The 23220-nt window shown below is 39.0% G+C and overlaps 2 protein-coding genes and 1 long non-coding RNA gene across 6 annotated transcripts in view; 2 read left to right on the forward strand and 1 right to left on the reverse strand.

The window, feature by feature from the left end:
• The window catches only part of GRK4 (G protein-coupled receptor kinase 4), a 36544-nt gene extending 30580 nt beyond the window's left edge, over window positions 1-5964 (forward strand). The window contains exons 15-16 of one of the 2 annotated variants that reach the window (XM_083860829.1): window positions 1764-1886; window positions 3317-5964. In XM_083860829.1, the coding sequence (XP_083716955.1) occupies window positions 1764-1886; window positions 3317-3370 (177 nt within the window). In that variant the 3' untranslated portion in view covers window positions 3371-5964. Of the gene's footprint in view, window positions 1-1763; window positions 1887-3316 lie in introns of those variants that run through there. The other variant, XR_014590039.1, reaches the window with a different exon arrangement.
• A 40-nt stretch (window positions 5965-6004) lies between these two features.
• LOC310909229 lies at window positions 6005-9931 on the reverse strand. The gene is made up of 2 exons (XR_014590040.1): window positions 9826-9931; window positions 6005-7720 (listed from the first exon to the last, which is right to left on the reverse strand). It is a non-coding gene; the product is annotated as an uncharacterized lncRNA (long non-coding RNA).
• A 603-nt stretch (window positions 9932-10534) lies between these two features.
• Window positions 10535-23220, forward strand: part of HTT (huntingtin) — an 80086-nt gene continuing 67400 nt past the window's right edge. For 2 of the 3 annotated variants that reach the window (XM_083860826.1, XM_083860827.1), the window contains exons 1-6: window positions 10535-10636; window positions 16329-16412; window positions 16873-16993; window positions 20505-20564; window positions 22512-22591; window positions 23001-23139. In XM_083860826.1, the coding sequence (XP_083716952.1) occupies window positions 10536-10636; window positions 16329-16412; window positions 16873-16993; window positions 20505-20564; window positions 22512-22591; window positions 23001-23139 (585 nt within the window). In that variant the 5' untranslated portion in view covers window position 10535. Of the gene's footprint in view, window positions 10637-10795; window positions 10812-16328; window positions 16413-16872; window positions 16994-20504; window positions 20565-22511; window positions 22592-23000; window positions 23140-23220 lie in introns of those variants that run through there. The other variant, XM_083860828.1, reaches the window with a different exon arrangement.

The raw sequence follows: 23220 nt of genomic DNA on the forward strand, positions 1-23220 counted from the left end.
GCTGAGAGGCTTCAGAAAAAAAGATCTGAAAACATAAACAACTTGCTAAAAACTGAGATCTATGGTAAACTTGCATAAATAAAGTCTGGCATCTTGTCATCATAAGCACAGCTTACAGGACAGTATTAGTATCAGTAGGACCATCCTTTCCTTGTTGTTCAGTCACATTCAGTATTGCTGTTCACAGGAGAGGGATGGAATGTTATTCCAAATGTTCAAAAGCAAATAGGTGCAGTGCAAGCTATTTGTGTATAGGCTGTGTATCAATAGAGTATTCAAGTGACAGTAATACAGAATTGCAGACTCATCTTTTTCAAGGTTTCAAAACAAACAGTTCAATATCAGTTGAGTCAAACTTTCCCTCAAAAGTTTTTTTGTATGTCTAGTGAATGAATATTCTAGTAGTCTGCAAAGAGTACTAGAATTTTGCTGTCTCTGCATGCAATTCAAATCCTCTTTACTGTTTCAGCAAGAACACTCAGTAACAATTACTTAAAATTGTAGTTCTTGTTATGAGTGCCTTCCCCTCATTATAATTTATTTGTGACTTTCTGAAATTACTATTGTCTTGAATTCTACTAGTGTTATTTCTCTCTCAGTATGATTGCATTTTATTTAAAGCTTGAACACAAAAAATGGGCAATTTCTGAACAATTTGGAGGAAAAAGTACATCCTGTTTGGTTTTGCTTTTTTTGCATGACATTAAGAAGAATATTTGAAAAGGTATAATTTGCCATAGAAAGTTTTCACTGAGAAACAGTGAACCTTGGAGAAAGAAGTCTTTTCTATAGTGTGTTGTAATTCTGAACTTCAGAATATGATCTAGTCATTAAAAAATGCACTGCAGCTTAATAACTAACCCTGCAGATATGGATAAAGTTGGAAGTAGTTGTGGAATTCTTGCAATGGCAATTCCTTTTCTTCAAGGAAGAACTGCAGATTTCATTGTGCATTTGTGCTCTTTTCTTTTAAATCATGTTACTGAACTTTCCCTCAAATTTTTGCCTGTCAAGACTTTCTCTCACCATTCCATAATTTACCCAATGTCATGGTTTACAACAAAAGCAGGCTGCATATTTTCTTAGTCCTCTTTATGCCATCTCTCCCTCTATAAGGTATATTCACTTGGCTGCCTGCTGTTGTGACAGACATGTACCAGTGGCACTTACTGGTAAATGCCAACTGGATTGGGCATTGCCTAAATCCCCCCTTCTGACTCTGCCTGTTGGTTACATTTTGGCATTCCTGCTGTCCTTTCTGTGCCCAGTAATTGTGGTTTTATTTCTTTCGTTTTTGTGTACACAGACAAAGATGATTTCAAAATCCCTTGCTTCTCTCCAGAGACCCATTTTCATTGTATCTTTTTTTTTCCTCTCACGTCATGTTTATTAATTAAGTTCAGCCCAGGGCATAGAGATGCTACATTTTTTTGGCTGGACTGTTCTGAAATGAACAGAATACCTGAAAGGAAGATCTGTTTCTGGTTCTCTTTATTGCATCATGAGCAGAAGAAAGGCTAGAATGCTAAACAAGCAAGGGAGCACCTGACACTTACCTGTGTGAGAGGGCTCTCATTGCTATTCTTTAGTTGGTTGAGTGCACAAGGAGAGTCAATGTGAGCTTTGTGCCTCCTTTTGGACACAGTGGTGTAGTTTGGCTGATGAATTTTTAAGGAGTACCCAGCCAGAGTAAATAGATATAACCTGGAACTTGTTTGAGAGGCTTTTATGGATATTTCATTTATATTTCATGTGTTTCAAAGATGATTGAAACGGGATGCTTTGAAGATATCAATGCATATGAAACTGATGGTACTGTGTCACCAGACAGAGAGAAGTCTCCTAAGCCAAAGAGAGGCTTCTTTCACAGACTTTTTAGTGGAGAGGTAAGGACATTTCTTTCATAAGAAAATTAACTTCCATTCTTTTTAATTATTATTACTAATTTGTGGTAGGAAAACCAAGTTGTTCACTGCATACTGAAACTAATGAAATCTGTTTTGTTATGGCTTTGCCCCTCCACTGCATTTCAGAAATTATGGCAGTCCCAATAACTCCAGGAAGCTTTCCTACCTCAGCATTCTGTCCTCCTCTAGTTATCTGGGAAGAAGGTAGTGGGTTCTGTTAAAAGCTCTGCTATAGACCTTCCTTTGCTAAAGAGGTTAATTTGGGCCTTGCTTTTTACCATTTTTTAATTAAAACTGTGGATATGTCTTCAGAGATAACTGAGGCCCTTTGTAAAAACTAGTAATAAGTAAGTTTATAAGAAAAAATAAGTATCTATCCAATAAATAAGCAAATAAATAGAAATATCCCCAAAATAAATGAGAAGTATCATGAAACAAATGTTAAAATATCTTAAGTAGTTTAATGCCTTCACCAAAACAACATAATAAATTTTACACAGCTGATAATGCTCAGCCTTTTCTTACACACAGACTTCTACACTTTAGTAGAACTTCCTGTTCAGAGAATTTGAGTATTTACTACCTAGAAGACACATAATATTTTGTAATTGTCTACAGGATGTAAGAAATAGACTATTCGTAAAGGTTTGCAGTTCAAGATGTTATATATAATTCTGCTTGCTCAGTGTGCCTGCACTTAGAGAGGAATTATCTTGAGAAGCTTGAGTACATTCCAATAGTGAATACTTGGGTAGAAATTACTTTTGCTTTCAAGCAGAAATGGAATTTTAAAATTGCTAGGTGCATATTGTTAAGTAGCCACAGCAAGGCCATGTATTAAAATTGCATGAAGAAATTTTTTGTCTTCAGCTGGCAATTCACCTTTCTAAAATGGTACAATGCTAATGGAACGTATAATAGTACTGTAATTTTTAGTTCACCTTTTCAAAAACAGTTTTCCCCCACTTTGAGTAATGGAATAGAAGGAATGGTTGAATGTACTAGTATTCTCACATAACTAAAGTTAAAGCTTGTGTCTTACTGTAGTCTTTTCCAGCCAAAAGTCAGCAGGATTCATACTGTCCCAGGATATGGTTCTATGTATTGAGAAGAAGCCAAAAAAAATGAATATGGTTTGAGAGTTTTCAGTTGATTTTGAACTAACAGGACTGCAGTTAATTGTCTTAGTGAAGTTAAAAGAAGGAGAGAACTTTAATTAAATTTTAATGACTTGAGATTTGGGGTTGAGATTGTGGATTCCTTTGAGTTTCTGAAAGTATTTAGTTAGAATGGAGTAAAATGTGCTAGAAAAAGACCCACCCCCTCAGCATTTCTGTGCCCCATAAAACACACAAATAAAGAATAGTATTAGTTCTGCAGCTGAGTTGCCTGTCTGTCTTCTCTTGCAGGTCTGCTTTAAATCTGATTGCAGTGATGATGAGCAGGAGTCCTCCAGGCTTTAAATCATTTTATGCTCATCAGAAAGGATGAGCAAATGTTAAATGTTTTATATCTCTGTAGCAAATTGTATTATATATATTTTTTATCTGAGTTCAAGGATTTTTGTACATTTGTACTTCATTTGTTTTAAGATGTATATTTTCACTAAAGCTTAATTGTACAAAAAGCAATGAGTGCCATTTGAGTGAGTGTGTTTCTGTATGAATTTGATTTATCTTGATTATTTTTTTTCCCCAGTGGAATGAATCTAGAAATACTAAAAGGATTTTAAAGCATAGAGATGATATCTATGGCATCACTGTAACTTGACTATGCTCCTGGTAAAACTCCTCTTGATCATTAGGATCTTTATTAGCAGTTTTCTTAACTGTAAAATTGCTGTACTGATAAATTTAATAATCTGGTATTATCCAGCAGCATGGCAGTGCTATTACCTAATGTATCTCTCAAGCCACTGCTAAGAAACAAGAAGGAATTCAGTGCACTGTGGCCAGCTATTAGGAATTGCTCTTTATTATCAGGCTCTGTAGAATCTCTTTCTGTATTTCTGTATAAAGAGAACTTTGAACATTTAGCCTAATCCTGTAACAAGCTGAAGTATCCCATTCTCCTCTTTTCTACCCATCTTACACATCCTCTCCATGGAGCTTCTTGTCATGAACCATGCAAGTCGACCTATGCCAAAATTTTATAACTATATTTTGAGAACTTTATTGTCTTTACTGAAAGGATTGCTTTTTACCTGTGCGGACAGAGTTTTATTTTATTTTCTGTAAATGAAATAGTTTTTAACTCCCTGTAGGATGTTACAGTTTTATAATGGGTTAAAAAACAAAGCACGGGCTCTTCTTACTAATGTCCTCTCTGCTTAAATTGTATCATGCAATGTTCTAGGGTTGACAGTGATCACTGCCACTGGGGGAAGGGCAAGGTAGCATTAAGTATTGAATTTAATTATGTAAATATTTTTTTTCTTATAGACTTTTAAAACAAAAACATTAAAACATGCCTTTAATGATTGCCTAATACAGATATGGAGCTGGTATTGAAGTTTGTTATGATTACCTGATGTTCATTAGTGAAACTGACAAAAGCTGCTTGAAAGCTAGGCAAACTTCCATTCTTCTGGACTCACAGTAGGTCAGACCTTTTATTTTGTAAAGTTTCCAGTAAAACTACTAATCTGGATGTGAGAGTCAAGTTAAAGAGCACATTTCATTGAGAGCCTCTTCTGTTTTCAAAAATGAGTTGGGTACTTGAAATACAATGGAATGCCTTTGGAGTTGGAGACATGATTTTAGTTTCATATTTTGTTGCGTATTCTGAAGATTTGTCTCAACTGTGCGTGCATTTTCTTTCCCTTTCAAATATCTGGGGCACCAACCAGACCACACAGAGCAACTGTATTGTACACACAGGGCAACTGAATAGCACCCCCTTCCCCTCAAAAAGGTCTGTCTTGTGATCTGTAGACCCACTGGAAGAAATTTCAGCTGCTTCTGAGAAACTCACAAGATAAATTTGATATTCAAGCCTATCATCAGGCTTTAATTCATGGTATTTGGTCTCTAAAAACAAAGTTTTAATGGATGACAATTTGAAAAAATGGAAAACCAGTGTGTTACAGACCCCTACTGGGGCTCATCTGGTGTCTCTCTAAAATTGTTCTTCTTGGCTGCTGTGCCACAGAAATGAGGAATGAGACTATTTTCCTGTGTTTTCAGTGCATTTTTCCTCCAGTCTAAAACAGCACACAAGACAGCAAAATTACTCTTTTAGAGACTACAAAGGGAGAAATTGGCAGAGGGTGAGAGAGTTTGAATGAATTACTGGAAGATGGTCTGATGTAATAGTGAAGGGATGGGAGGCTTGACAGAAATATCTGAAGTAAGGGTGTTGGCTAGAACCATTATGTGCGAGACAATGAGCTGGCAGTCTGACCTGACCCTCTTTATTTTGTACCACAGCAACAGAAGAACTCTAAAAAAATGGGAATGGAAAAATGGGGAAGTAACAAAAGTTTTTTATAAATACCTACATGGTTGGACAAGTCATCGTTTCTCTGATTAAGAAGTTTGAATTTTTAAGATCTTAGGCTTGCTGTTCTGAGGCAAAGGTGACTCTAAACACCAGACATCCAGGGTGACAGTCTGGATTTAATGTCCATGTAGAGTAATTTGAAATTTGAGCAAGAATACCACGGACACAAGCTGAATAATTTTTATGAAGAAAATACAGGAATTGGTTTTAACAACTTAAAAAAACCCTGAAAATCTATTTATCATGTATTTCAAGTTTTCTTTCAGTCTTGGATGGAGAGGAATCTTAACTTAATAAAAAATAAAATCAACTTTTCTATTTTGGAGTGTTGAGGCTTAACACATATTTTCCAGGAATCTCTGAAGAAAGAGTGTCAAATGAAGAGAAAAGGGAAATTGTTCCTAAGAAGTGGTTATTTACATGTCCACTTCTTTGGACAAAGGAATTCCTTGTAAAAAAGTGAGAATTTGTTTGGTTTTTTTCAGTTTTACTTTAATTTCGCACATTTTTTCTTAAATTCAGAATAGTACTATTGAATTGTTTTTGAGTGAGTATATGTTTGCAGGATTACAACCTAAATGTCATTGGGTTTGGAGTTTACTTTTTCTTTTTGGTTAGTTGATTGGTTCTTCCCCAGTAGGCTGAAGATGGCATTATTGTACTATAGATTTATCCCTTTTGGCTAGAAATACAAGTACATAATGACTGGATCTTATCTGTTGTGAATCCCATGAAAAATTAGAAAAAACAAGGAACTGGGAGGATCAGCAATCAGCATAACTCTCCTTACACAGGACATGGAGGGGAAGATGTTATGCAGTTTAATCTAAGGTGACTAACATTGGTTAAAGGTCTTTACTGGGGTATTAGGAGCTTGGAGATGCATTTTGAAAGCAAGGAAAGGCTACGGAGAGGGGAGAACACCTGAGAGCAAGGTATCAGTGTGAGAAATTTAGTATGAACATAGCTCTTGATGTTTTTTTGGACAAAACTGGGACAAAGAAGGGGGGAAATAGCAGGTTGTGTTTACTGATTATGTAGCCTTTTACGTCCATTAAACTGTTGGGGTGGGATGGGGGAAGCCAACACAACTTCTTGTAATTCAGCATCACTTCACTCTCTAGACCCATATGTTAGAAGGCTTTAATTGTTAGTGAGACAATCCAGTGTTCTACTGGTGCAAGATTTGGAAAGACCTATGAAATTCCATGGAGTTATTTGCATGAGATCAACCCCCCTTTCCTGTGGCGTGTTTCCAAGCATTTGTGTGTGTAACTCTTCATGTCTGCTTGTGTGTACCTCAAACCTCTCTATTTAGCTCAAAATTCAGAGACTGTGAAACAATGTACCAGTGTCTTATTGGTTTGCTTAATGCTTTTCAATGTTGTGATCAGCAGAATAGAATCTTCATGCCTCAGGGTTGTTTTTTTCCTATTAAAAAAGCTGTCAGCTTCCCCCTGCCCCCTGAGGTCTGTTCATAATAGAGATGGTGTTGTTTCTGGATTAGAACAACAATAGAACGGTCTCAGCTGAAGAAATGAGTGCTTAAAACTAAGTAAGTAGGAAAAAAAACCTGTGGTATATCTGTAACTAGAGTTATTGACAAACCTTTGCCTTTAATAGCTCTTGTCTCTCGTTTTTCCCTCAAATCATTCTTCAAACAGTAGCCCTGAATGTTTTTGAGTATGAAAGAGAATTTATCTCCAAATCAGAATAAAACTGTCTCATTTATAAATCAATGATAGAAGCTATTAAAACAAACTAACAATCCATTCTTAGAATGCACTTCAATTATTTTTCAAACTACACTGATGTAAGAATTTTTTTCAGAGCCATTTATACAAGCAGAGAATACTTGTTTACAAGTTACTAAAATATGACAACAAAAAGTAATATTTTTGTGGTTTACAAATTAGCATTATAGGAATTCAACATTGAAATTATCTTAATTTTCGCATAGATTTTCAGAAAACACTTCTTTTTAGGAAGTGAAATTTGAATTATTGGAAAGCATCTTTAAGTTGAATCATATTCGCTTTGAATTACTCGCCTGGCTTATTTTGGTGATGATGATGTCTCTTCTGCTGAATGAACAATTCCTTTTTATTTCATAATTGTTCTTGTGGTGTAACTTAAGTTTTGCACACGAAATGTAGGTAACTTTTTCCATGATCCACTTGTGTCCAAAACATCAGAATTATTTGCAAGCATAGGAAGCTAACTGTTAAATGTGATGTGTTAGTTCCAGCATCTCCAAACCACTGACTGTTCTTGTGTGAGCTGTTTTCCTGGATGTTCGAGCATTGTACTTCCTGAAATAAAAGCAAAACACTGCCACATATCTCAACCACATGTATTACTGTCTAATGTGATTTATTTATTATGTCTATTGTGGTAGCTGGGATAGAAAAAAAAAAAAAAAAAGGAAAATGATAATTAAAAGAAATCAAATTTCTTGAAGCAGAAAATGTCTATGCATAGTGTAAGTTTTTTACCAATGTAAGATAGTCGAATCCAGGAAAAAGTGCCCTAGTTCTGTACTGGCTCAACTGATACCTTATCTCATGGTCTTGATCTAGATTTCTGCATAAATTTCCATGTGAAAAGACAGAATTATCGGGATGGGCTCTTTTTCACTAGCACATTTACTGTAATTTTATAACATGAGTTGAAGGACAAAGCCCTCAAATGCTCTACAAAAGAGCTTCAAATTAAATGACCTTAAAATGATACAACCGTGATGTGACATATTGCAGATTATCCGTGCATATGCCAAACCACATGGGCCAGCAGTTCCATGGAGTGGTACCAATTACCTGCTGAACAGTTCATGGAAATATAGAAATGCTGCCCAAAGTGGGATTTCGGGATAGGGTGAAAAATACTGTGGGCATGCTCACCTTAAAAGCATTAAATCAACGGGTAACTTTAGAGACGAGGTAAAAGCATGTTTCTTTTCTTTTTCTCCTGAGGCTGAGATTAGTTGTCATCCCCTAAATTTCAGCTAATCTTTTAGGTATGCACTGTTAATTGGAACTTCATTTTTCTTTGAGGTAATGCCGACTTTATAAAAACGTTTGTTCTCTAATCCTGCCTTGCTTTTTTTTTTTTTTTTTTCTTGCCCCTTGCCTGGTTTACACCGCTTTATTTTTGCCAGTGCGGGAGCTCGTGGGGCAGATCAGTGACATCATACACGCAAAACCATGGATCAGTCCGTTTGGGCTGGGAGAACCTACTGATAAGGCGTTCACTAAAGAAAAACCTGATACCCTGAGTTACCTTGCAGTTATCTCAGCTCACAGTTAATGAGCCTCTCAGTGCCGATAGAGCTCGGAAGGACAGGGAGAACAAAGAGCACTGAGCTTGTGGGCAGGCACTGCCTTGGCGCTCCTGCCGGTGAGTCAGCAGCCCACGGGGGACTGGCACACTTTGATCGAAATCTTCAAAACAGCCTTGCAAGGGCTGCCTTGGTTGGTGGCTTGTTTAATCTTTGGTAAGAGCTTATGCTCCTTTTACTGCGCTTAAATTTATTGCAAAGTGTGAAGTGGCACATGCATAGAGTGTGCAGCGTTCCAACTCTGCTGTCATCTTTTATCATGTGTCATTTGCTAAATAAAAAATTCATGATCATCCACATGTTCCAGAGAAACGTTTCTGCAAGCTTTATAATGAAATAATCGGGGAAAATACTAGTTTTATCTTAAAAGCTCACATTTTGTAGCACTTCTATAACGAAATAAGGTTTTGCTTTAAGCTGAATTGCTTTCAGGACTAAGGATAGGTTTCCTTTCAGAGAACTGTTTCAAATAGTTTGTCTTTTATTAACATGTTAATAAAGTTAACTGGCAGAGCACTCTTCTAGTGAGTATCTGGCAAGAATGTCATCTATGACTTCTGTTGGCCTGAATATTCAGAGACATGAGCTTTGCTTCATTTCTTCATGTCTGCTAACAATAACCAAGCTGAATTACTGGAAATTGATTTTCTTAGAAGTTCCAAAAGCTGTTCTCCATTTTTATTGCTGGAACCAGTTTCATGTGTGTGAGATAAGTTGAGTTGCCAGTTCTTATCAGCTGTCAACTAAAGTCTGTATTAACAAGTAACTGTATTAAAATCAGTGGTTGCAATTGGAAACTTCACAATACTGCTGATTTTTTAAAAGTGCTTAGCAATCGAATCAATGATTTAAAAATTCTATATACTGTTTCTGGTATGTCCTGTATGTTTAGTATGTGTGCGCAAGAAGTATCCTCTGATAAAGCAAGTCCGCAGGCAGGAGCGGATCGCTGGAAGGCCGGCACACGCCGCCAAGTTTTAAGTGTCTTGTTCCTGTAAGAGTCTCTGTGCAGCCTAAAATAAAACCGGAGGGCCGGGAGCCCCTGCGGCCGCCGCTTGTGCCGAGGGGGTGGCGCGTTACTCGCTGTGCATTGCCCGTGACTTGCGGGCACCGAGAGAGCGGCTGCTCTCGCCTCGCTGGGGCGGCCCGTGCGGTGCCCTGAGAACGCGGCTCCCCGCGAGGCAGTGCCAGGGGCTGCCAGAGGCTCCCAGGGCGGGCTCCGAACCCGCGGCACCGCTGGCCCCCACCGGCCCTGCCCAGAGCCGAGCGCGGCTCCGCGACCCCGGGGCGCCGCCAGCGCTGCCGGCAGGGGGCGCCACAACCCAGTGCCACTCCTGCCCGCGCGGGGGGCGGAGCCTCCTTATGATTGGCCAGAGCGCCCGTCGCTCTCGCTGCTACACCGCCCCTTTTGAGGCCCGCGTGCCCCCTTGTGTTCTACGTAAAGGCGCACGTGACGCCAGGCCGGGGTGAGATGTGCGCATGCGCTGCCGAGCCCCGGGCCGGGGCACCGCTCGGGGGGCGGGGCAGTCCGGGGGCGGGGCGCGCGCGGGGGCCGACGGGACGGATCCAAGATGGCGGAGGGGCGGACGGGAGGCGCCCGCGGCCCCGAGCGGCGCCCGCCCCATTCATCGCGGCTGTGACGGGCCCGGGCCCGCGGAGCGCCGGCACAGCGCCGGGAGCGAGCCCGGAGGCAGCGCCAGCGGTAGCGGGACAGCACTCGGACCCGCCAGGCGCCCGCGACAGGGCGGGTCGGAGCGCGGGCCGGTGCCGCCGGCGCGGGCGGAGCGGACATGGCCACCATGGAGAAGCTGACGAAGGCCTTCGAGTCGCTGCGCTCCTTCCAGCAGCAGCAGGGCCCGGCCACCCTCCCCGAGGAGCCGCTGCAGAGACCGTGAGTGACGCGGGCCCGGGGCTGGGGGCTCCCGACACGCGTGTCCCGCACCCCGCCCGGGCCAGTTCTGGTCCCCCCAGCCGGACCCGGGGCAGGTGGCGGCTCCCGCAGACGGGTCGCGGTGCTGCTCCCGGTTCTCTGCCGAAGTTCAGTCCTGGAGTAACTTTTGGGGCAAGTGCGTTTGAAAATGTCCCAGTGCGGGAAATGAGCGGGAGGTGCAGCGATGCTGTGTGGGCTTCACGGGCTGGTTCTGGGAAGGAAAACTTTGTTTTCACCCAATACACTGCTGCAAAAAAGACAAAAACCCTTAAGCGTGGCTTGAATGAAAGACTACTTCCAGCGTTTTCTTTTCTGGTAACTGTTGAAGCGCTTTTTCTGCGACCTTGTTTTTCTGTGCTTGATGCTTTCTGCCCGAGTGTCTTTCCTCTGATCTCCCTCCAGCTGATTGTGCAGCTTTCTTAAAATGAGGATTCAGAGCTGAGCAAGAGAAACGTCTTCCACTCTGTAATTCACTCTTCATATCTCTAAGTGTTGAATGTTGTTTTGTCGGATTTCTTCTTTCTCATCAGAACAGTGCCCTGAAAGCTCATGTTGAAGTTATAAACCGGTTTTGATGTTTGTGGATTGAAAATATAAATAGAGTTGAAGTGTGAGCTCTGATGCTTTCAGAAGCAGTTGTTGTGGATGTCTGTTTGTGACAAAGTTCATTTAAAGTCTTGTGCTGTGATGTGCTGCACAGAGACCTCAGGGGGGTTAGTTTAAATATTCCTGATACCTTTTTCCTTTCTTAAACGTAAGGGACAAACGCGTTAGATCCACGAGATATTGGAGTTTCCCATGGTGGGCATTACTGGGTGCAGCAGGTCAAGGAACTGTTCAGTACCGCGGTGCTGCCCCTCGCGTTTGCATCCTCTAAAACCAGCTTTTATTGAGCGGGTGTGAAGGCAATGAGGCTTTTACGGGATATAAACATGAGTCACCCTAACGCTCTTCCTCCTGCCGCTGGGGAGAAGCAGCAGGGCTGAGGGGCAGGTAACTCCCCACCTCGGCAGTTGCTGCGGTGTGTGCAGAGGAAGTGAAGCGGCGGCTCTGGGCCCTTGGCCACCTGCTCCCCCTGCCCGTTCTGACACGGCTGCCAGCCCAATTAGCACGGCTGGTGCTGTTTCTCTTTGGAGAGTGTTGTCTCAAACAATCACAATGTGTTTTCACACTTTTCATGCTTAATAGGTGAAAACACTCATCTTCTTCGTGAGCTGGTTGTTTTTAGGTGCCTTACTGGTCTGCAGGGACTAGTTGCTCTGTTTTGTGCAGGTTTTTTTGCTAGTACTTTGTGTGACATGGATGATCATTTATTTCCAGTCTTTCCTGTGTGCCATTCAGATTTCTGCCTTGAAAGCTACTGGTGAGAGAGGTCGAGGTATTGCAAGAGAAAATCCTTAAAATAATTTGTGATCCTTGCTGAGGGATATTATGCTTGGTTTGATGGTCTAAATTTAGGCATTAAACATTAAACAATTAGTGTTGGAGTTGTCCTTGTTGACTTTGCTTTGTGTTTAAAAATAGGCTGTTTTCAGAAAGCTGATGGGATTGGATGCCCCCAGGAAATGTACAAATTCAGTGACAGCACTGAGCCTCATCAAAGCCAGTGAAAAGCTATTGTGGCTGCCTTTGCTGAGGCTTCCCAGACTTTTAGTGAAATAGCAGGTGACATATTGAATGGAACTCACAATACTATCTGCATTTGTTTTTTCTTGTTTGTAGTAGACTGGAAAGGAAAATTGTGTTTGGGGAGAAGTGTTTGTCTTTGTTGTGGCTCTGTGTAAAGAACACTTAAATCTCTTGTAGTTCTGTGTAGTAAGTTCCTATCATCCTGCTGAGGACTGTCTCCTGCTATGAAATGTTTTAAGATCAGAGAGATTTGGGTAGAAAAGAATTAATTGTTTACCCAGCAGGTATCTATATCTTTCTTTATTTTACTGTAAGACAATGACTCCAGAACTTTTGATAATACTGATATCCTGTCTTTTTTTATTAAAATATTAATCAAATCCAAGGTTTTACAGAGAAGGATAAGAGCTTTTTCTGTTTCAGGAGATTTTAATCAGCAATAATCATGTGTTATGCTTACATCATGCCTTACAGTCAGATGTCAGTCTCTGGTCTCCTCTTTCTCATCTCTTGTTGATTTTTTTTTCTCTTCTATGTAAGCTTAACTCGAGTTCTCTGTCATATTGCTTCTATACACTTCTGCTTAGGCAACTAATTTTCTTCCTTATGTTTTTTCAGCTTTTTCAGACTCTTAAATTTTATTACAAAGTGATGTTGTGTTCTGGATCACAAAGCTCCCACTAACTCAAAAGCTTGCTAGTACGGTGCAAAAACTTAGAGTTTGATTTGCAAATCCAAAAGTGGATTCTTTACATTTTTTCTTGACAATTTATTCTAATAGTCACTTACTGTAATTATTTTCAATTTTATTTACATTTGGTTCTAACCATTACCTTTACAACAAAAGGTGCTGCAAAAGCCCAAGTAATATGCTTTTTTCTATACTCTTCAATTTTTCTGTGTCTTTTATGTTTGACTGAAGCTGTGGTTGTAGATTGGTTTGATCAGTGCTACATGGAGGCCTGTCACTAATTTTTTACTTTACTGAAGATCACACAAACTGCCTGGATATTGCCTATTGCTCTACTTGTCAGAAGTGGTTCCTTAATGGTTTTTGGCATTACCACGTCTAGGGTGTGTAGTAGACCAGTTCTAGTTAATTTGACAATCCATTGCTGCCTGCATTACTGCACCTTGTTTTGGGTGTCCCCCATATTTGAACCGTGTTTATTTCTTGACCCACTCATATTTCTGGTTGTTATTAAAATAATAGTTATTAGGTTGGCTTGTTGTTTTTTTTTTTTCAAGATTAGTGTCAAGTCATTTTTTTTTTTATGTTTTTCTTATCACGGGCTCAGCTTTAGAACTTCTGTACTCTTCACATATTCTTAATTTCAAGGTCTAATAAAAATTAGCATGGGTGAGCTGCATCTCCTTGTAGTCAGCTCATCTGGACTCAGAGGGCAAAATTATCTGGGCTGGCTGGTTTTCTTATGCTGTTTGTTAATCTTCCCTGGTCTGTAGAGGTACACTGGAGATTAAACTCCTCTGTGAGATGGAGCTTTCCTGCTGATCACTCCTGCTTCCACTATCTCCTGCCTTCTCTTACTCATCGGATGTGTGTGATTGATTCATCAAATGTGTGATGCTGTTGTTGCCCCCCTGGGTATGCTCATCAGCAGTTTGCCTGTGGACTTCACCATACTTCTGAATAGAGCTTTGTTTGGTTTTTTAAACTAAAAAAGTCATGTGTTTTCTCTCTAGATACTGTTCTGTCACCCTTCTCCCTCCACAGGCACAGGAAACATATGCATGTACGTTATGTACATTAAACATTTTCCTTCCACCTTTCATTTCTTTATATTATTTTATTGGAAGTTGTATTTTCTCTAGCCAGACCTTTTTAAATTTTGAAGTGACTTATTTCAGCAGGGTGTAGAAATAAGATAAAATAATTATGTGTTAGTGAAGCTGTCTGTTTACAGAAATTTGCCCAAGAGATTGATCTCTGTCAGTCTAAACTGTATTGAACACCAGTGCCTGTCTTGCTCAGGGCTGTGTTACGTGTAGATAATAGAGAACTTTATTCTGGAAGTAGCCTTTGTCAGCAGTATTTTCAATATGTCTTGTATCTGAAATAGTGAGCTTATGGGCAAGTTCAGATGTGCCTGTTCTATTTTTGGGTTGAATATGTACTGAAAATGGTGCTCATAAGAGACTGGAACTGCTGGGTAAAATTAGCATGAAAGTTGAGATGATTTAATCGTTTTCTGAGGTGCCTGCTCACAGTGGTGGTGCTGACATTGCAAAATCAGTTGGATGTCTTGGACAGTATTTGGTGCTTTGTTAGAGATGATCTGAAATCCTGCTAAAGACTCTGGCACTTTTTCAAGATGTGGAGAAGGAAAGACATTGTGTATCCTGAACAAATTCAGGTTGTCTGCTCATATTCTGCCACTGTCTTAAGTCCAAAAAAGATCCTCTGCTGTTCAGCTTGCCTAAATAAAATACTGCCAAACTATAACTGAAAAAATGGCTTTGTTCAGAGCTATTCCTTAAACTTCTAAAAAGAGAAAGTATTTCTGGGGTGAGATGAGATTTTCTTTGTGAGAAAAACTGAAATCTTGGGAACACAGACTTTTGAACCCCTCACTTCCAGTCTTGTGGATGAAAAGGGTCAGGGATACTGGCAAAGAATGACTTTTTTTTTCAAAACTTCTACTATTATTTGAGCCAAAGTTCCTAAATAATGCAGTGTAATTCTTTAAAAATACTTGTTTAACACTGTATTTTGAGTTAGCTGAATTTAATGTGCTTATTGAGTACTTGCTGTTGGCCCTTGATGTTGCGTTACTGCTATTAATGTAATTCAAGGCTGTTCACATTGTTTTCCAACTTCTAGTTCAGAAACACTGTTTTGCTATTTTATGATTTTTGCTATTTTTTACTGAGAGAATTAAATACTAAAACTGATCAATTTTCACTTGGAAAACAAAAGGGAATGTTCTATGTGAATGTGAGTAAAGAAGCTGGTAATTCTTTATTGTGAAACAGACTCAGGAGAGATACCTTTGGGTGGGTGGTTTTGCTCCAGTATTGCTACTGGTTAATTATTTAAAAGTAACATCTGCTTTCCTAGAAGTGATTCTGTGTCAGTAAAGTTAGGAGTAGGAGAGACTGCACACTTAAATGAAATTTCACAGTCAGAGTTGGGAGTCTGTCTCGCTCTCTTTTTTTCAGTTCCTTTATTGGGGGTGGAGCAGGGAAGAGCTGCTATTCCAAGAGCTTTTATCATGTTGAAGTGAATGTTAAACACATTTTGCAAGGGGAAGCTTTTCATATTGTGGTCTCTGTTGTTTGTAGATACACATTCTTTGTTTCTGTGCATTTTGTTTTCTTTATAGCACACTCAGCTTGGCCTTTCCTGGGCTATACCAAGTGTTACTCTAGGGATGTTACTCTCTTAGGGCAGACCAGGCCTTGGGCTTTGCTGTTTCTGTCTTTACCTTTGGAGGAATGTAGTGTATGATAGCATTGCTTTGTCATCCTTTGCAGTTCAGGTGCAAAATGGTCCATTTAATAGAACTCGAAGTCTCAAGACATTGGCAGACAAAAAACATCCAAGGTGATGCTATGTGGGAGGAGGGTCTTTTTTAAAGAGCTATTTTTTGTTCTCATGGCTTATTTTCACCAACCTTTTTCTTTCTATCTGTTTCTTTCATTTTTGCTTTGCTCTAGGACTGCCTAATTTTTTCCATCCTTTCTCTTTACTCTTTATTCTTCAGTTATCATTCCCAAGCATTTTCTCAGTGAAAGTTGTGGAATTAATGTGTTAAATGATTTATTCTTCATTCTTTTTCTAAGTTTCTGTTTCTCCTTTGCTTGTGTGCCCGTGTGCTCTCAGCAGCAGCTGCAGATGAAGTCCTGGGTCTGCAGGTAGTTGGTGTACAGCTGTTTATGGAGTGACCAGAAAGTGCAAATGCATCTTTTTCTTATAATGATTAGACACTACTTTAGCAAGAGTGTTTGAATGGTCACTTTTGAACTCTGTCTTATGTTCATTATCATGGTGTTCTTCTTTTAGAAAGAAAGAACTTTCAGCTACCAAGAAAGATCGAGTGAATCATTGTCTAACAATATGTGAAAACATAGTTGCTCAGTCGCTAAGGTAAGGCAATGTCTTTAATTTATTGATTAGTTATTAATGTCTTTAATTCATTAGGATGAATAACAACTTTGGAATGTTAGTTGGATTAGGAGGATTCCTTATAATTGCTCATTTAAAATGTTGAGCTTCTATTTAAAACTGAAATGGCATGGCTTTTTTTTTTTTTTAACCAACTCAAAATCTAAGAAAGACTTTTATTTACCTGTTGGGATGGAGTGGGCACTTCCCTTCTACTGCAGACAGAGAAACGGACACAGATGTCAAATACCATACCAAGTTATGTAGGAAAGAGTTGGGAAGTGATCTCCCAACTCCTAATGAAGTGCTTTAGTACACTGAATGTCTTCTCCTCTTGTATATGTGTGTATAATATATATGAGTTGGATTATAAAACCCTTTCAAAAACATTGTGTTCATTTTCAGAGTGCACGTTGTAATTTTCTAATGTTTGTTTGTTTAGAAACTCCCCAGAATTTCAGAAGCTGCTGGGCATTGCTATGGAACTCTTTCTGCTCTGCAGTGAGGATGCAGAATCTGATGTCCGGATGGTTGCAGATGAATGCCTTAATAAAGTTATTAAAGTAAGAGCTTTTATTATCAGATTTTGTCTCTTCTTGATGCAGTGTCCTGTCTGAATTCAGACTGATGTTCTTTCAGTTGCCTTTCTTACTGTTGATAATATTTCATAATGTAAGAGGCTGAGTAAACTTCTTTACTAAATTCCGTATGTGCTCTTTCTCTCCTTAGGAGAGGTTTTTATGCCCAGATCAACATATTTAACTTTAACTTGTCTTATGTAATTCATTGTTCTCATCTATTCTTGTCTTCAATTGTTCATTAACTTTGTTCTCTTCAAGTTAACCAAAACAGGAATGTGGGCTTTTTTGAAATCATCTTGTTGTGTGGGAGGAGTACTCCTATTATTGTTCTGTAAACATAAAGATACTTAGCATGAGGAAAGGTAAAAATATTATTTAAAAACTGATTGAAAGGTAGTGTGGTTTGCTGAGACTTGGAGGAGGAGATTCCAGGCAGTAATTAGAATAAATATGGTGTTCTGGAGATTGTTTATTCCCCTGCTGTGATCCAGAATGAAGAGCTTGTTGGAGAACAGCAGATGGGCATTCATAGGAGGTCATGCAAGGTCTGAATCTTGATTCAAAATATCTTAAAATGAACCTTTTGAATAATTTGTGGAAGCTGCTGCTTCCAGAACAGGCTTGTCTTCACTTCCCTTTTTTTTGTTTGGTTTTTTTTTCTGAAATAGTTGAACTTTAAGACACTGTTATGTACCTGCATAAATAATCTAGTTGAGGTGAAGTTCAAGTGCTTTAGAAATATGCAAATAATATTTTTCTTTCATATGAAAGTTGTATGGAGAAAACTTACAGATTGTGTAGTGTGTTCCATGATAGAGAATGAGGAAGTGTGAGTTCCTTGCTTTTTTATTTTGCCCAGTAGTACTTTGCTCTTTTCTCTTTGTTTTGTATGTTTTTCTGTTTGAGGGAGAGCACTCTATGAGATGCATACATTCTTATTTAACTCAATTTGCTTTAAAAGCTGCTCTGAAACAGTTCTAAAGAATGAAAACTTATTTCCTACTTTCCACGAAACACTTCCAAAGGCTTGGTATGAAATTTACCTCATAAATTCTCGTATCTATTTAATTTTGTTGCTGTCTGGCATTTCCCTCAAGTTTCAGGGTAACGTGGAAAACCAAATTTTTTTCCAAATGTTTGTATGGTAGTTTGTTTTGTTTTCAGGATTAAAATGGTTTTAAATGATGGCATCTTCTATCAGAAATTAAGCTTGCCAGTTGGTCTGGCTCTGAAGTGGTAACAGTTGTGATATTCCACACACATGGATGTATCAGACTGTTGTGGAATCTGGGTGTACTTTGTATTCTCTTTCTGTGCTTTATGTTGTGTGGAAGCAATTTAGCAACTTAGGCAGATACTTGTGTATAAATGCAGAAACAAAAAGATGTCCAGTTTTATTTTTGGTTGTGCAAGTACCAGTGATACTTGTAAGTAGAACAGAAGTGTTGGACCTCTAAACTTGCATTTTAGTCAAAGTTCAGCCATTCTTTAGTATCTCAGGTATTTTTAGAGGCTAATTCTTTTGCTAGTGTGATGCTTTGTACCTTCTCTTGAAATAAAAGACTATAGATATAAGCATTACTTGTGTAACCGTGTGTCTGTCTGGAGTTTATGCTCATTACTATGACTAGAAAACCAGCTCTTCTGTGCAGACAAGGCTGAGCATGTAACTTTAGATAAACACTCTGTAAGTCATCTTCAAGTATCACTACACTTACCTGTCAGAACCTCAAAGACAGCATAAATGGCTCAAAATTTAAATAACCTTGGTAATGCTTTTAAAAGAAAAAATACCAAGTTGGGGCTTGGCAGGTTTCTGTGGGAAAGGTCAAGCTGTCTGAAGCTGATGCTGGATGTTGTAGTATTCTCTGTGCTAATGATACTGGTGGGACTGTTCACACAGATTGCAGTACAGTTGGTCTCAGTAATTGGAATTTATTATTGTAGTAATTTAGAGCTGACTATGCTTTTTTTCCAATCGGGATGACATTATAGATTCCAGCTTACTAAAAATACAGCTATACACCAACAAGAAGAGTTCCTCCAGTTGGGTGTGTTGTAAGGACAACTTATCCTTGAAGCCAAATAGTGACTGGTGCCTTTTTGTGTTGCTGCATGATACCCTCATATATATAGGGGCAGTGAACTTCTCATTAAAAGTTCTGTAAGCAAATCCTACCTGCTGTAATGTCTAGGCACCTAGACATTAACATACTAACATAATATGTTAATATCTATATTAACATAAGCACCCAAATAGTTGAGGTGCTTATGTTAATATAAAGATACAACCCAGGTAAGATTTTTCTGGGCAAGGCAATGCTATTGTATTGTAACAGCTGGTGTAATTTGGGTGGATGGAGTTTTGGCGCATTTAGTTTTAGGCTGGGGAAATCATGCTCTGGAGGAGCCACAGGCTCTCCACTGACTGTGCTTAAGCAGTAGTTGGTTTCTAGCTCAGTGGGTGCCATTGAATTTTGTAGTCATCCTGAGTAATCCTGTGAAGATGTGAGTTTGGTGGTGATCAGGAAGGCAGTTAGAAAATTAGAAATTAATAAATTACTGGGCAAGGAGTAAAAAATTAAATAGTAAACATTGTAGCACTGTATGAATCCACAATGTAGGCACTTTCATATTGTGTGAAGGTCTCATCAGAGGACGAGCTGGTGGAAGTGTTCATAAATTGCAGTACACAGTAGAGAAAAAAGTGGTGGAGGAAGGGTAACCACATATATAGAAATTCTTCTGTATGAAGAGATTATATTTTTGTATCTTTTTATCTTTTGATACTTTGAAGATAGAGAATGATGAAGTTGGAGTGAACAGAAAATTACTACTCCTTTGTGGTTGTTTTTATTTCATATACACTGAGTTTTAGCCAGGCACCAGGTTTGAACTACAGTGTGTGCTTTGTTGCTGTGTGTTTGATTGGATCCTGGGATGTCACACTTGTGGTATGCACAACTCCTTGTGGTGTGTGTGCTTACTGGATGCAGAAATTAGGCTGATTCATGAAACAAAGGGTTTTCAGGGGCTGTTAAAGGTAATGGTACAGATACAGATTAAGTTTGTGAAATAGTAGGAGCCTACTTGACAGTGGGGAAGTATAGCAGGGAATGCCTTTTGCTACTTGTGAATGCTGTTCTTGTATTTTAATACTCTGTTCATGAGTACCTGTTCCTGGTGATTGCCAGAGAGCACAATAGGTTGGCTCTGCTTGTGGGCTGATCCCATATGGCCTTTTGCAGCTACAGCTGGTAAAACAGTCAATATTAACTGCAAATGACTGTTAGTTTGTGGAGTTTGTCCACATTTGTGTGAAGGATAAAGGTGTCCCTTCTCAGTATCTATCACTTTCTTAGTTATACATCAAATTTAGGGACCATTAGGTAGTTCTGTGCCTTGTTTGAAGCTGTTTTACTGCAAGTGTAACATTTTTCCTGTAAAGCACCTCCCCTCTGACACAGTATGTTCTCAATGCGTTTTATTGCAGGCTTTGATGGATTCCAATCTTCCCAGGTTACAGTTGGAACTGTACAAAGAGATTAAAAAGGTGAGTGATTTTTCTTTCATGTTCTTTTGAAATGTGGTATTTTGTCTGTGTTCTAGTATATTGGAATGTAGCATTAGTGTAAATTAGTAGTTTGTCTTTTAAGGTCAAGGTCAAAGCTTCATTTTAGAAGGATTTATGACTGTTTTCTACTCAACTCCTCACTGTTGTCCCCATTGTTTTGATTTAACCACTCCTGAAAGCTTATCTGGCAGAAAATGTGTGAGCATTTCGTTTGAACACCAGTTTGAGTTAATCTTAGCGACTCCCCACCCAAAGGAGTAAAGCATATTCATGATGTTTGCTCCACTGATTAAGCTAGAAAGAATAACTCAAACCAAAAGGGTGATGAAAAGTAGATGGAGGACAGTAATATTCCTAATTGACACAACCTCATGGAGAATTAAGGCTTGAAAGTAACCTGATACAACTGCTTTATGAATGTATGATGTGTACTTACAGCTTCTTACAGAGGCCTAGGGAAAAATAATGAAGCAGCTCTCTGGGTATCAAAAACTACAATTTAATTATGGCCACAGGAAGAAGTTCAGTAATAGCCTTTTTAAAGTTTGTGACTGCAGAAGAGAAATGCTATGTTTGGGACTGTATCACTGAAATTGTGTCTCTTGCTTCTATAAACTTATAGTCAGGCTTGTTGAGATAGAAAATACAGGTTTGGGGTGGTTTTTTTGTTGTTGTTGGGTTTTTTTGGGTTTTTTTGGTTGTTTTTTTTTTTCCTTGTTTTGTGTGGGAACAATAGAACTTCATAAAATATATTGCAAACTCACTGCATAGCTTTTCTTCTGTTAGATGTAGGGTTATGCATGGATTTCTTACTGTATTGCTGTACCTTAATGTCATGCAATATTTTTGGGGGTGTGGAAATGGGCATTACCTAATTAACGGAAACAGCCAACATATAAATTGCTTTGAAGTTTCTGCAGATTTAGAATCAGGTGTAGGAGGAAATATTTTGTTGTTCAGTTGGTGTGTACTTCTTGAAAGGTGCTCTTGGATTCATGGCAGGTGAGAGAGAGGTAGCATGTGCAACAGGAGCACCCAGCAGACTGAATTTTGTTTGTGCATCAGGATCACTTCAGAAGCCATACCAGAATGTTGTTTGGCTGTGAACCTGAGAAATACAATTTCTGTAATTGAGATGCAAGTATTTTTTATTTGTCATGCTAACAAGGCCACAAGCCTTTGATATACTGGCTGAAGAAAGCAATAAAGAAATGATGGTTTTTAAACATCTCAGCTTTATCTTCAGGGGACTTCTTTTGAGAAACATTCTGGTTGGGTTGAACTACATTAGGTAGACACCCTCCTAGGCATGAATTGACCTCCATAGTTTTCTATATTTCCAGCAAGACTAAGGAGTTGTACTACATCCCTAGACACTGGTTCAAGTCAGGTGCTCAAGTGAAGATGTCAGTCCAGGCAAATAAATACTAAACTTCTGCTGTCAATCCATTGTGAAGTGCTACAGATCAATATGTTGATTTTTCCTTTGGTGCATTCAGAAGCTGAATGTTGTTTATTTGCATATCTTCACTGCTGTCAATTTTAGGCTGTATTTGTATCTCCTCAAGTGTTCAGCGATTTTCAGACTCTCATATCATCAGCGTTGCTTTGTTGGCTGATGCCTTTCTTTGTGGTATTTTAAGCAGATTTCAGCAAAGCAGAGATCTCAGACACTTCCTTTTCTTTTGTGTGGTTCCTTATTCATTCTGGATTACTCAGAAAACTCCTAATACTAGGTAGAAAAATGAAGGTAGTCATGGAACTGACTTGACTTCCTTTTGGCTGGAGGAAATTTATGATTTCAAGACACCATACATTTTTATCTGTTTAAGTAAAACATATATTATTATATATTGTATGTTATAGGAGCTTTTTTTAGGAAATGGTTTTGCATGATGAAATGTGATAGTTATATGCTCTGTCTAGAATGGTGCTTCAAGAAGTCTGCGTGCTGCACTCTGGAGATTTGCTGAGCTTGCCCATCTAGTTCGGCCTCAGAAGTGCAGGTAAACACATTCTAATAATGAACTTTCCAAAGAACCTTGAAAGAAATACAGATGTTAACAAAACGTTACTGTTTGGAAGTTTTAAGTATGTAATTAGGAGGTTAGAGGAATTGCTGTCACCTTATTCTCTTTGAATTTATTTTATCGGTGTGTTTTTATCATAGAGTTTTAGTTCTGTGCTCTACATTACTGTAAGGCGGAAAAATCTTGTGAAGATGACTTGTATTTTTTAAGTGTATTCTTCTCTTGTGTTCAGAAGATCCTCCTGTTTTTCCTTTGTTCTGTGTAGCTAACAGGTACATTTTTGTATGATTTAGTAACACCACAGAATTCGAGTATGGATTAAAAATCCCTAGAAGGATACAGTTGTTCTGATCTCAAATTAGTTTTCCTCCTGTGCCATACTTAGGCCATACTTGGTGAACCTTTTGCCCTGCCTAACACGGATAAGTAAGAGACCTGAGGAATCGGTACAAGAGACACTGGCCGCGGCAATACCCAAAATCATGGCAGCCTTTGGCAATTTTGCAAACGACAATGAGATTAAGGTACCTTTCTTTACCCTATTAGTGCTCCCTGTTACGTCCCAAAGCACAGTGAGTTATCAGCATTGCCAGTCAGATGGTACA

This window comes from Zosterops lateralis, assembly GCF_965231275.1.
Source record: "Zosterops lateralis genome assembly, chromosome: 5".
NCBI classification, from domain to species: domain Eukaryota; kingdom Metazoa; phylum Chordata; class Aves; order Passeriformes; family Zosteropidae; genus Zosterops; species Zosterops lateralis.